Source organism: Oryx dammah, unplaced genomic scaffold (genome assembly GCF_014754425.2).
Source record: "Oryx dammah isolate SB20612 unplaced genomic scaffold, SCBI_Odam_1.1 HiC_scaffold_6, whole genome shotgun sequence".
NCBI lineage: Eukaryota > Metazoa > Chordata > Mammalia > Artiodactyla > Bovidae > Oryx > Oryx dammah.
In genome coordinates, this window is record NW_024070190.1 from 34,996,049 (window position 1) to 35,009,018 (window position 12,970).

Genomic DNA, 12,970 nt, shown 5'->3' on the forward strand with positions numbered 1-12,970 from the left:
TTTGTTGCCAAAGTAATGTCTCTAGTTTTTAATAGGCTGTCTAGGTTGGGCATAACTTTTCTTCCAAGGAGCAAGCTTCTTTTAATTTCATGGCTGCAGTCACCATCTGCAGTGATTTGGGAGCCCCAAAAAATCAAGTCAGCCACTGTTTCCACTGTTTCCCTATCTATTTGCCAGGAAGTGATGGGACTGGATGCCATGATCTTAGTTTTCTGAATGTTGAGCTTTAAGCCAACTTTTTCACTCTCCTCTTTCACTTTCATCAAGAGGCTCTTTAGTTCTTCTTCACTTTCTGCCATAAGGGTGGTGTCATCTGCCTATCTGAGTTTATTGTTATTTCTCCCAGCAATCTTGATTCCAGCTTGTACTTCCTCCAGCCCAGCGTTTCTCATGATGTACTCTGCATATAAATTAAATAACCAGGGTGACAGTATACAGCCTTGACGTACTCCTTTTCCTATTTGGAACCAGTCTGTTGTTCCATGTCCAGTTCTAACTGTTGCTTCCTGACCTGCATACAGATTTCTCAAAAGGCAGGTCAGGTGGTCTAGTATTCCCATCTCTTGAAGAATTTTCCAGTTTGATGTGATCCACAGTCAAAGGCTTTGGCATAGTCAATAAAGCAGAAATAGATGTTTTTCTGGAACTCTTCCTTTTTCCATGATCCAGCAGATGTTGGCAATTTGATCTCTGGTTCCTCTGCCTTTTCTAAATCCAGATTGAACATCTGGAAGTTCACGATTCACATATTGCTTGCTGAAGCCTGGCTTGCAGAATTTTGAGCATTACTTTACTAGCGTGTGAGATGAGTGCAATTGTGCAGTAGTTTGAGCATTCTGTGGCATTGCCTTTCTTTAGGATTGGAATGAAAACTGACCTTTTCCAGTCCTGTGGCCACTGATGAGTTTTCCAAATTTGCTGGCATATTGAGTGCAGCACTTTCACAGCGTCATCTTTCAGGATTTGAAATAGCTCAACTGGAATTCCATCACCTCCACTAGCTTTGTTCATAGTGATGCTTCCTAAGGCCCACTTGACTTCACATTCCAGGATGTCTGGTTCTAGGTGAGTGATCATACCATAGTGATTATCTGGGTCGTGAAGATCTTTTTCGTATAGTTCTGTGTATTCTTGCCACTTCTTAATACCTTCTGCTTCTGTACGTCTGTACCATTTCTGTCCGTTATTATGCCATCTTTGCATGAAATGTTCCCTTGGTATCTCCAGTTTTCTTGAAGAGATCTCTAGTCTTTCCCATTCTGTTGTTTTCCTCTTATTTCTTTGCACTGATCACTGAAGAAGGCTTTCTTATCCCTCCTTGCTATTCTTTGGAACTCTGCATTCAGATGCTTATATCTTTCCTTTTCGCCTTCACTTTTCGCTTCTCTTCTTTTCACAGGTATTTGTAAGGCCTCTTCAGACAGCCATTTTGCTTTTTTGCATTTCTTTTTCTTGGGGATAGTCTTGATCCCTGCCTCCTATAGAGTGTCACCATCCTCTGTCCATATTCTTCAGGCACTCTGTCTATCAGAGCTAACCCCATGAATCTATTTGTCACTTCCACTGTATAATCATAAGGGATTTGATTTAGGTCATATCTGAATGGTCTAGTGGTTTTGCCTACTTTCTTCGTTTTAAGTCTGCTTTCTCTTAGCTTTACGATTTAGGGTTTTGGGAATATGGTAATGTTTTCTGTTGTTACATCATTCAAATGTTTGCAGGTTATACTTGAGGGCTCAAAGTAAATGGCTTCTATTTATTGAGCAATGTATCAGGATAATAAGATAACTGTTTTACATGAATTATCTCATTTAGTGCTTACATCATTCTTAGCGTAGAGTTTATTAATAATTATATAGATGTGAAAAGTAAAGATCAAAGAAATTATAAGAAGTGGCAGAGCCACAGATTTCCCTGTGGTGCAGTGGATAAGAATCCACCTGCCAATGCAGGGGACTCAGGTTCTTTCCCTAGTCTGGGAAGATTCCACATGCTACAGAGCAGCTAAGCCTGAGTGCCACAACTACTGAGCCTAGAACCCACTTCTAGAGCCTGGGAGCTGCAGCTAACTGAAGCCTGAGGGCCCAGAGCCTGTGCTCCGCAATGAGAGAAGCCACTGCGTGGAGAACCCTGCACTTGGCAACTACGAGTAGCCCCTCTCACCAAAACGAGAGAAAACCCGCCTGAAGCAATGAAGACCCAGCACAGCCTCAGTCAGTCAGTCAGTCAAGTTATTTTTAAAAAATGGCAGAGCCAGGGTTTAAACCCAGGTTTTAGAATTAAATAGCAAGTGATGTTCATACTTCATATTTCTCTCAGGGGTGTATAAGGTATCACAGTTTTTAACAGGGCTTCCCAGGTGGCCCAGTGGTAAAAAAAAAAAAAAAAAAAATGCCTGCTAATGCGAGAGACATGGGTTTGAAACCTGGTTTGGAAAGAGCCTGCACTCTAGTATTCTTGTATGGAAAATTCCACGGACAGAGGAGCTTGGTGGGCTATAGTCCATGAGATCACAAAGAGTCCGACACCCCTGAGTGATTGAGCACAGGCACAATTTTTAAAGAGGGAAAAGGGAATTTAAACTCCAGAAATGTAAGAATTGCTTTTTATTTTAATATGAAAATACACGTTCATGTTGTTTTTAAAAAGCCAGACTCTACAAAAGTAAAAAATATTTTCTGAAGAATAGTGTTCATTAAAATGCTAAGCAAAAGAAATTTGTTAGTTGTTAGAAGTGACAATTAAGTTTTTTCCCACATTACCTGACAAAAAATTTTCTACCTGACAAAAAATTTTCTGCATAAGAAAATATAAAAGTGTGAGTGATGTATTTCTCTTTAAAAAGTCATTCATACTCTGTAAGTCTTGGTTTTAATTTACTAAATGATAACTTGGATAAGAGAAATATGAGATTAATTTTTTTTTAGCAAGAGAATACATCCACACTTTCATTTTCAATAAGTTTAAGTCTTTGAGAGGTATCACATGAATTTTGTCTTCAATTGAAACCATTTGGTGTCCTTTCACAGGCTCTGAAGAGCTCCAGTACCATAGTCCTTCGTGTCTCAGCACAGAAAAGGAATTCAAGAGACAGAGTGATAGATAAGTGATTTATTAGAATAGGACGCTTGTGAGTCTTACAAGTGAATGAGAAATACTGTGCCCAAGAACTTACTAGGTTACAGTTTTATAATCAAAGGAAAAGGGGGCAGGGGAGTAAAGACCTTTGTCTTTCTTCAGTAGACATCATGCTTCCATCATCAGTTCCTCCTCCAGGTTAAGCAGGGGAGTTTTCTTATCTCTATGTGGTCAAGCTAGGTCCACAAATTACTTTTTTTTTTTTTTTTAATGTGTGCAGAGAGCATGTCCTGGGGATCATTAACATACTGAGCTTACCGGGCAGTATATGAGTCTGATGTCACTGTTGTTTTATTGGTTAGAGGTATGTCTCTTGCTTCTGCTGCATGGTTTTGTGGTTAAGCAAACCTGCTTTCCTGAGGAATCATTAACTTACCACGGTCTACCATATTTTTTCTATTTACAGTCCCCCAGTGTGATTAAACTGTTCCATCACCTCTTTTATCCCTTTATTCTGTCCCTGTGACAATGAACTTAGCAGGAAGGTGGCTTCAGAATTTGGCACAGGTCATGCTTCTGTTCCATGAGCATGGATTATCTTCCCCAGATGGTTTTGTTCAGTTTGCCATGAGGAGATACTGTGACTTGTGCTTTTTTTTTCTTTGCCTGGTACACATCAGTACATCTCTTGCCTAAATAGAATTAATTTTCATCTTGAGCACAAACACCTACAGTTTTAAGAAGACCTGTGTGCTCCTTCTGGTCTCAGAGACTCTGCTTATAGCCAGCAAAAATGGCCCTGGGACACAACCTTTCAGATATATTTGTTGTATTAGAAGTTTTGTTCCCAGCAGTCCTCCATGTTAGAGAGGAGATTTAATGTTCTAAAGGACAACTGGGTTAAAGAAATATTTGAAAAACAGCAAGCAGCCTGGTGATTCTAATTAACAGCTAGATACCTTCTTAGCGTTGTTATGCTTTTTAAAATTTAGATACAAGGCCAGTTATTTTTTGAGGGCATCATACTGCCTTTACTGTTGGATTTTGCATAATCATGTTTAGAGGGCTAAGCCTATTCTGACAGAATATTTCTTGTAGAAATATCCTCCCTGTTTAGAGAGTCATTTCTTTCAAGGCACGAAGTGGTACCTAGATGTCCTGTAGGTTCAGGTTTACCTTAGAGACTTAAATAGCTCCTAGGGATTGGTTTGCATGATCAAAGAACTGACTTAAAGCTCTAGAAACAAAGGTAAGACCATGATTAATTGCCTTTTCTCATTATTAACGTGGGTCTCAACAGAGATAGAAGATGTAGTCTATAATCTTTGGGCAGAGACTGTTTTCTGACCATTTGGTTTTGCTTTTCAGGACCCCCCTGGGTCGTGCAAGAGCGTGGCTTCGATTAGCCCTCATGCAGAAAAAAATGGCTGATTACCTGCGTTGCTTAATTATTCAAAGGGATCTCTTGAGGTAATTACCATTAAATCATGTTCATTTTCATTTTTTATTTCATTTATATCCTGTCTTCCAAAAAGGATAGAAGATACAGTGTGAAAGGATACATAAAACACATGGTGATGGCACAAATAAAAGGAGAAAAACGAGATAGAAAACCTGGGTGCGGACATAACATAGATCAAGAACTAGCCTGAAAAATGAATACTGTAAGATTTTTATTGGCCAGTTACAGTTAATTCTATGAATAGAAATTTGTATTGAAATTTGGGGCTTTAATTCAAGAGGTTTCTTTTTAGATCTTAAAAGTGCAAACCACTGCTTTGGCTGTATTGTGGGTATTTTTTAAACTATCTATTTAAATGGAATGACAAATGTTTAAGACAGACTTTCGAAGCAAGGAGACAAATTTTCAGAAAGAGTGGGCCTACGGCAGCCCCTCCATTCGGCCTCGTTCGCTGAGTGCCTCTGTGATGTTCTGGAGAATCTGGTCATTTTTGATTTTACTCTTGACTCCAGCAGCACGTCTTGGTTTTCCCATTTGTTAAATGAGAATAAGCATACTTTAAACACCTTCAATTTCTCAATCATATTCTAAAGGTTAATTAAAGTGATTATACATGGGACTTCTTGAGGAAGGCATGAGACAGTGATAACTAGAACCCTGAGTATTAGTTGTCAAGTCTTAGTTTTTAGACTATCCCATTTCTTTCACAAGTCTTTTGTTTGAACATTTTTTTTGGATCTAGATATCCATAAATATTTTTATGGATAGATATTAAGAGCACTCGGAGAAGGCAATGGCACCCCACTGCTGTACTCCTGCCTGGGAAATCCCATGGGCAGAGGAGCCTGGTAGGCTGCAGTCCATGGGGTCTCGAAGAGTCGGAGATGACTGAGCGACTTCACTTTCACTTTTCACTCTCATGCGTTGGAGAAGGACATGGCAACCCACTCCAGTGTTCTTGCCTGGAGAATCCCAGGGACGGGGGAGCCTGGTGGGCTGCTGTCTCGGGTCGCACAGAGTCGGACACGACTGAAGTGACTCAGCAGCACTAAGAGCACTTGTAATACATATATACCAAATGAATGGACTTGAAATGTTTCATATGTTCATTGTGCCACTTAGTCTTTATCCCAAGGGCCTTGATAAATCCTGGGATGAAAATTCAACTGTATTAAAAAGTACTGTGATCAGATTAGCAGCCATCACTATGTGTTTTGAGAGTCATAAGTATTCCAGGCCTCAGTGATGCCTTTTCTTTTAAAATCTCTCTTTGCTTCTCTTTTCTCTCGCTCAAATTTCCTTTTCCTCTTTTGTCTAATCCTTAAGTCTTTTTCTTTTACATTTTCTTTACAGACATTTATATCTCAAAATTTTAAGTTATTCGTGTATAGAAAGGCTAATTTTAAAATACCTCACTTAATATTGGTTCCATGCTTGTTATAAGGTATTGAGATTTTACAAGTTAGTTTTTGAAATAAATTTGTGATTTACAGTTTTTATTATTTTAATTTTCACAGTGAATTCTATGAGTATCATGCACTAATGATGGAAGAAGAAGGAGCAGTAATTGTTGGGCTGCTGGTTGGCCTGAATGTGATAGATGCTAATCTGTGTGTAAAGGGAGAAGATTTAGATTCACAAGTAAGTGAAAACGACTGGTGCTAAAGGCACAGTATTTTCAGTTTGTACTCTTCCTCTGTGATCCAGGTGTAAATAGTGCTATTAAACACTAAAGAAAAATTAAGGATGAAAATCAGTTGTATTTTGGAGGTAGTTCTGGTATTTCTACTCTCTAAGAATAACTTTATTTATTTCAGGTTGGAGTGATTGATTTTTCAATGTATTTAAAGAATGAAGAAGATATTGGAAATAAAGAAAGGTATGATTTTCTTATTTCACATACCGTATTTTAGTCTGAAGTATGACTTTTGGTCATACCGTTAGTTCAAAGACCCATTTTATTTTTTATTTATTTATTTTTTGGTTGTGCTTCAAGGCTAATGGGATTTTAGTTTCCCAACCAGCTATCAAACCCAGGCCCTTGGCAGTGGGAATGTAGAATCCTAACCACTGAACTGTCAGGGAATTCCCCAGAGACCCATTTCAATTGTCAACTCTCATTTCTGTGATAAAAAGAGATATAAGTTTATTATTTATAAACTTACAAATACTGGTTTATTTAAGACAGTTGTGTTTAAAATAAACTTACTTGGTCTACTAAAGAGAAAAGATAATTATATAATATGAGAGGTGCTAATTATTGCTACAATGGCAGTCCATCATGGTATATAAATGTATTAGATTAACATGTTGTATACTTTAAATTTACATTTCATATGTCAAATATATTTCTTTAAAAATAAATGCAAAAAATTAAAAAATATACTAATGGTATTGTTTAATATTAGCATGTAATTTATTTAACAAAGGTTAATAGTTTTTTAGTTCATAGCTTACTGCTATTTGATTATAAAGATTGTTGAATTTTATTTGAAAGGCAAAATAATGTTGGACAGGTAAGCCTGGTGTGCTGCAGTCCATGGGATCACAAAGAGTTGGACATGACTGAGCAACTGAACTGAAATGTTATTTTACTGTTATGGTTTCACAACAGTTTTAGATGATTTAGACCTTTTGTGTATTTCTTGTTTGTTATTTTGGTCACTCAGTAGGTTCCTTTCCAATTAACTAAAAGCTGCTTCCCCCGCCTCCTCTAGGAATGTTCAGATTGCTGCAATATTAGACCAGAAGAATTATGTTGAAGAACTAAATAGACAACTGAAGTAAGTATTATGGACACATAGATGCTTAATACAGTTTGGATATTGTCTTAAGTTTTTTTCCCCCTTTTAGTTCATCTTAACCCTAATCCTTTTTTATAAGCATTTGAAAAGGGGTTGAGGGGCTAGAGAGTGAATGGAAATTAAGAATACAGAAAATTATTGGAAATAATTGATTTTCAGCAGAAAATGAGAGTTACATTTTTAAATAGAATCTTCAGAGACATTTGAAAATAGAATTTCAGACTTATCACTCCACCCTCGAGCAAAAAGGCTAGGTAGGGTGAAAGTTTACCTCATTTTGGTGATTCAGAAATTCATTTTTCCTACTTTAGAGGATTTCATGTGTAAGTGTGGCAATAAAAAATTCAGACAAGGCAGTTGGTGCATGTCAGTCCACATGATGAGTCCAGGATAACAAATTTTTTCTTGCCTTTGTGAGTTTGTGTGATTCTGAATGAGTTTTTTCTTTATCAATTTCAGCAGCACAGTCAGCAGTCTCCATTCAAGAGTTGACTCATTAGAAAAGTCAAATACTAAGCTGATTGAAGAGGTATTGTAACCCAGCCATGGATAATTGTCTTTCAAGGACCTAGTATTGGTGATCCTTTTCCATTTTAACTATGAATGCACTAAGCATGTGCACACGTGTGAGCACACACACAAACACATTTTCATCATTATGATGAAATACTTGTAACTGATCATCATAAGTTCTAGAGAAACCACATATTATTCTCGGGCAAGTCCTCAGGTGAATCTGTGAATTATTTGAGATACCCAACTTCTAGAAATGAGCCCCCCAAATGCAATGCATACAAACTCTTCTATAAATAAACTGTGAATCTCATTTCTCGACTTGGATGACCTATATTTAAATAGTGGAATCACCTATATTTAGAAATTCCCATTAAAATGATCCTGTCCCCCTTGTTCCCGTATTCAGATTACTGTTCCTTACAGGCATCACTCCATGATCATGACCACCCTTTCTCTCGCCTCCCATGTGTGAAACTCATCTGATGTACTCTGGTTTTCTGCATTGTCAAAGTAGCTATTTAGTGGTTGCAAATCAGAAATTTATCTGAGCTCTTTTTTGTTTTAACTTAAAAAAAAATGTTTTGGCCATGCCATACATCTCTCAGGATCTCAGTTCCCCGATCAGGGCTTCAGCCAGTGCCACGGCAGTGACAGCGCTGAGTCCTAACCACTAGGCCACCAGGGAGCTCCCTCACATCTCTCTCTTTAATTGAAGGATATTTGCTGTAGAGAATTTTGTTGTTTTCTGTCAAACCTCCATCCCACCCCTCTAGGTTATTAATACAGAGTCCCTGTGTGAGTTTCCTGAGCCATAGAGCAAATTCCCCTTGGCTATCTGTTTTATGTATGGACAGAGGAGCCTGGCAGGCTGCAGTCCATGGGGTCGCAAAGAGTTGGATACAGCTGAGCACACACACATGCCACGTTGCTTTTGAGATTTAAAAAAAAAAAAAAAACAGGCTAGCCACAGAATTACCACAGGGGCTTCCCTAGTAGCTCAGACAGTAGAGAATCTGCCTGCAATACGGGAGACACAGGTTTGATCCCTTGGTTGAGATTCCCCTGCAGAAGGAAGTGGCTACCTACTCTTGCCTGGAAAATTCCAGGGACAGAGGAGCCTGGTGGGCTATGTCCATGGGGTCACAAAGAGTCGGACATGACTGCATGACTTTCACTTAACCATAGGATTGCTTTCCATTTTCAGAATTACTTAGGCTCCAGGAAGAAATACGTTATTAGAACTATGAATTCTATTTTCCATGTTAATTAGAATCCACATTCTTTTAGAACTGACCCAGTTGTCCCAAACCAGCAAGCACATGATTGTTTGTATGAGTTTTCATTTTGATAGTTTAGGACCGTTTGGTAGTGTGATAGATTGGGACCATTGGAGAGAGGTGCTCACTAGTTAGTGCCTCTTCTTGACCACAGGGGCACTGTGAAGTTTAAGTTGCATTTCTGACAAAGTGTTTAGAAATTTATTTGCAAGCCAACATTGGGGATTGGTTTCTGCTTTCTTCTCCTAGGATCCCTTTTTTCCTTTTAGGCTTCAGAACCAAGTCACTTAGTCATTCATGTTTAATTTCATTCATATTTAACTCTGGTGGTGAGAGCTGTCACTCAGTGTGCCAGATTTCACAAGGGTGCCCTGATTGGTTATCATGAATGTCTGTATTACATTTTCAATTATAGCACAACTTTCTTTATAGATGTTGTTGTTTTTGCACAAGTCTTTTGTTTTGCACAAGTCTTATTGTTTAACATGTAAACCGTTGTCTTGTTTAGCACGTAATTCTTCATATGCTTATTCATGCGTTTTGTATTCAGGACACATTGTAAGTCATATAAACAATATGTTCCAGCTGACATACCATTTGACTAACAAAAGGAAATAGAAATACAATTTCTTTAGTTGGTATCTTGGGATAATAGCATTTTTCTTATGAAAATTTCTGTAGATGTGAGAGACATTTTACAAGTTTTAGAATTTTATCTTCTTTGTGCATAGCCATGAACATAACCTGTAAAGCAAGTATAAATAAAGATGTTTAAAATCTTTTTTTATTCCTCATTTTATTTTCAGTTAGCAATAGCAAAGAATAATATCATTAAACTCCAAGAAGAAAATCATCAATTACGAAGTGAAAATAAATTGATTTTAATGAAAACACAGCAGCACCTAGAGGTAAGTATAGACTGATTACAAACAGATTGACTTGCTTCAGAAATGGCCACTTTGAGGGCTTTTGCATAGAGTGGATATTACTGTGCTGTATTAACTAATAGAAGTGATCATAGAATGGATTTATCAGATGGCACTAGTGGTAAAGAACCCGCCTGCCAGTGAAGGAGACATAAGAGACTTGGGTTCGATCCCTGGGTTGGGAAGATCCCCTGGGGAAGGCATGGCAACACATTCCATATAGAGTAAAACATTTTATGTTTTTATCCTAGGTTACCAAAGTAGATGTGGAAACTGAGCTTCAAACATATAAGCATTCCAGGCAAGGGCTAGATGAAATGTACAATGAAGCCAGAAGGCAGCTTCGAGATGAATCTCAGTTAAGACAAGTAGGTTGCATTACAGTTACATTAGCAAATATGATAATAATTTACCTGTAAGCACTGGTTAAAATCTCTATCAGACTTACCTTCCTTGGCATGAGATAGCAATCTCATTCCCTTAATTCCTTCTAACTTTTTAAACTCCCACTGTGTCTGTTTTATAAGCAGTGTTTTTAAACAGTGTTATAGTCTGTGAAATCGTGCATTGTGACCAGCATTACAGAAAATAGAATAGAGTGATGTATTCAGATATCAATATCCAAACAGTAAAGTCTTAGTTAAAGTTAACTTATTTTTTAACCTTTTAAGTTATGAAATATCAGCAGAAAAATACCAGTATGTAGCTCAATGGATTATAAATACCTGTGTAACCAACCCAGGTCAAAAAGAGAGTCAAGAGACATTTGTCTTAAGATCCTCTGATATAAAATTCTTTAAGAAAAGAAATAAAACTTTGTGAAATGGTATTTTTGATTTACCTCTGGCCTTATATGGACTATGTCATTTCTTTAAGGAAAATTAATACTGAGTTTATGAGGCTTAAAAGTCCATAATTCTTGAGCCAGTAGAATAGTGATAATTAATAGAATTTGTAAAATGCTTTCATTTAACAAAATGTGCCTTTGAAAATATAGAATGTTGTTATAGGGCCTAGCTGATTTCATTTAATGGGGCTTATAACTCAAAAGCAGTAGTCTGCATAGTGAATCTTGGTCTAATTAACTGTTGTGTATCTGACTTTGACATCCTGAAATAGTGTGTGAGTTGAGGCTGTGTTGAATTGCAGGATGTGGAGAATGAGCTGGCAGTACAAGTTAGTATGAAACATGAGATTGAACTCGCCATGAAGTTGTTGGAGAAAGATATCCATGAGAAGCAAGATACTCTGATAGGCCTTCGACAACAACTGGAGGAAGTTAAAGCAATTAACATAGAAACGTATCAGAAGTTGCAGGTAAGGAATATTCTTAAAATCTTGGAATTTCTTGTTATATGAATTAAGAAAGAATATTTGTATGAAGGGTTTGATTTTAAAGAGATGAATTCATTGTAATTGTGCCATTTTATTAGTAAAAATCAGTGGCTTTTTTTCCTAAATGGAAGCTGAAGAAATGTAGTAATGTCAAAGAACAGACAAAAATCACCTGAATTTGTTTCTTGATGTTGACAGGTTAAGAGATGAAGATTAAATCTTTTGGGACATTTTAATCAAAATATGCAAGATATTTTTGTAAATTTCTTTGCACAGTATAGTCCTGAGAGATTTAATTTTGATTGAAATGCTTTACTGTGATTGTTGTGAGTTTTCTGATAAAGTGATGTTGCTGTTAAGTAGACATGTTGCCAAAATCCGTTTACAATTTAATTTGAAAAAATTAGTGTATTTTCCAAGAGTTTATTCTGCCATCTTCTGAAAACACTGAAGGGTGAGGGTTTTTTTTCTCTTTATTAGTAATGTATTTTTTTCTTGACGGCACTGCATGATTTATGGGATCTTAGTTCCCCAACCAGGGACTGAACCCATGTTCTCAGCAGTGAAAGCTTGGCGTCTTAACCACTGGACTGCCAGGGAATGCCGCCTTTATTACATTTTAATTGAAGACTAATAGTAGTACTGCTTTAGATCTAGGAGTATTTTATTTTTAATTTATTGTTTTTTAACTGAAGTATAGTTGATTTACTATATTGTGTTAATTTCTGCTGTATAGCAAAGTGACTTATTTACACACACACACACATATATATACACATTCTTTTTTATATTCTTTTCCATTACAGTTTATCCCAGGATATTGAATATAGTTCCCTGTGCTATACAGAGGACTTTGTTGTTTATCCATTCTATGTGTAATAGTTTGCATTTACTAACCCCAGACACCCTGTCCATCTCCTCCACTCACACACTTGGCAGTGAAAAATATGTTCTCTGTGTCTGTGAGTCTGTTTCATAGATATGTTCATTTGTGCCATATTTTATATTCTACATATAAGAGATGACATGGTATTTGTCTCTCTCTTTCTGACTTCCTTCACTTAGTATGATAGTCTCTAGTTGTATCCACATTGTTGCAGATGGAATTATTTCATTCTTTTTTTGATGGCTGAGTCGTATTCCACTGTATAAATATGCCACATCTTTATCCATTCATCTTTTGATGGACATTTGGGTTATTTCTATGTTTTGGCTATGGTGAATAGTGCTACTGTGAACTTAGGGGTGCATCTAGGAATATTTTAATCTGTAAATAAAGGCTGGTCGTTTCAAAATAACAACCCCATAGCAAAATGGTATACAACGCTTATATATATTTGCGTTTAAAAAATTCAAAGCCACTGTAGCTTTTATGTTTTTTCTAAATAGGGTTCTGAAGATGGTTTGAAAGAAAAAAATGAAATAATTGCCCGACTGGAAGAAAAAACCAGTAAAATTACTGCAGCCATGAGGCAGCTGGAACAAAGGTACAGCATTTCCAATCTTAGTTTCTTTTTTACTTTCTCTATCCCCCCTTTTCTTTATTCAACTCTGACACCTGCCACAAAGACC

At 37.0% G+C, this 12,970-nt stretch overlaps 1 protein-coding gene across 6 annotated transcripts in view; it reads left to right on the forward strand.

Moving 5' to 3' along the window:
* RUFY2 (RUN and FYVE domain containing 2) overlaps window positions 1-12,970 on the forward strand; it is a 43,640-nt gene that overhangs the window by 5,807 nt on the left and 24,863 nt on the right. For 5 of the 6 annotated variants that reach the window (XR_005721331.1, XM_040242245.1, XM_040242247.1 and 2 more), the window contains exons 4-12: window positions 4,447-4,548; window positions 6,058-6,181; window positions 6,358-6,419; window positions 7,258-7,323; window positions 7,804-7,873; window positions 9,944-10,045; window positions 10,315-10,431; window positions 11,213-11,380; window positions 12,788-12,885. Coding sequence is in view for 5 of the 6 variants with exons in the window: in XM_040242245.1 (XP_040098179.1) it covers window positions 4,447-4,548; window positions 6,058-6,181; window positions 6,358-6,419; window positions 7,258-7,323; window positions 7,804-7,873; window positions 9,944-10,045; window positions 10,315-10,431; window positions 11,213-11,380; window positions 12,788-12,885 (909 nt within the window). In the remaining variant the exon portion in view is untranslated. The remainder of the gene's footprint in view (window positions 1-4,446; window positions 4,549-6,057; window positions 6,182-6,357; window positions 6,420-7,257; window positions 7,324-7,803; window positions 7,874-9,943; window positions 10,046-10,314; window positions 10,432-11,212; window positions 11,381-12,787; window positions 12,886-12,970) is intronic. The other variant, XM_040242244.1, reaches the window with a different exon arrangement.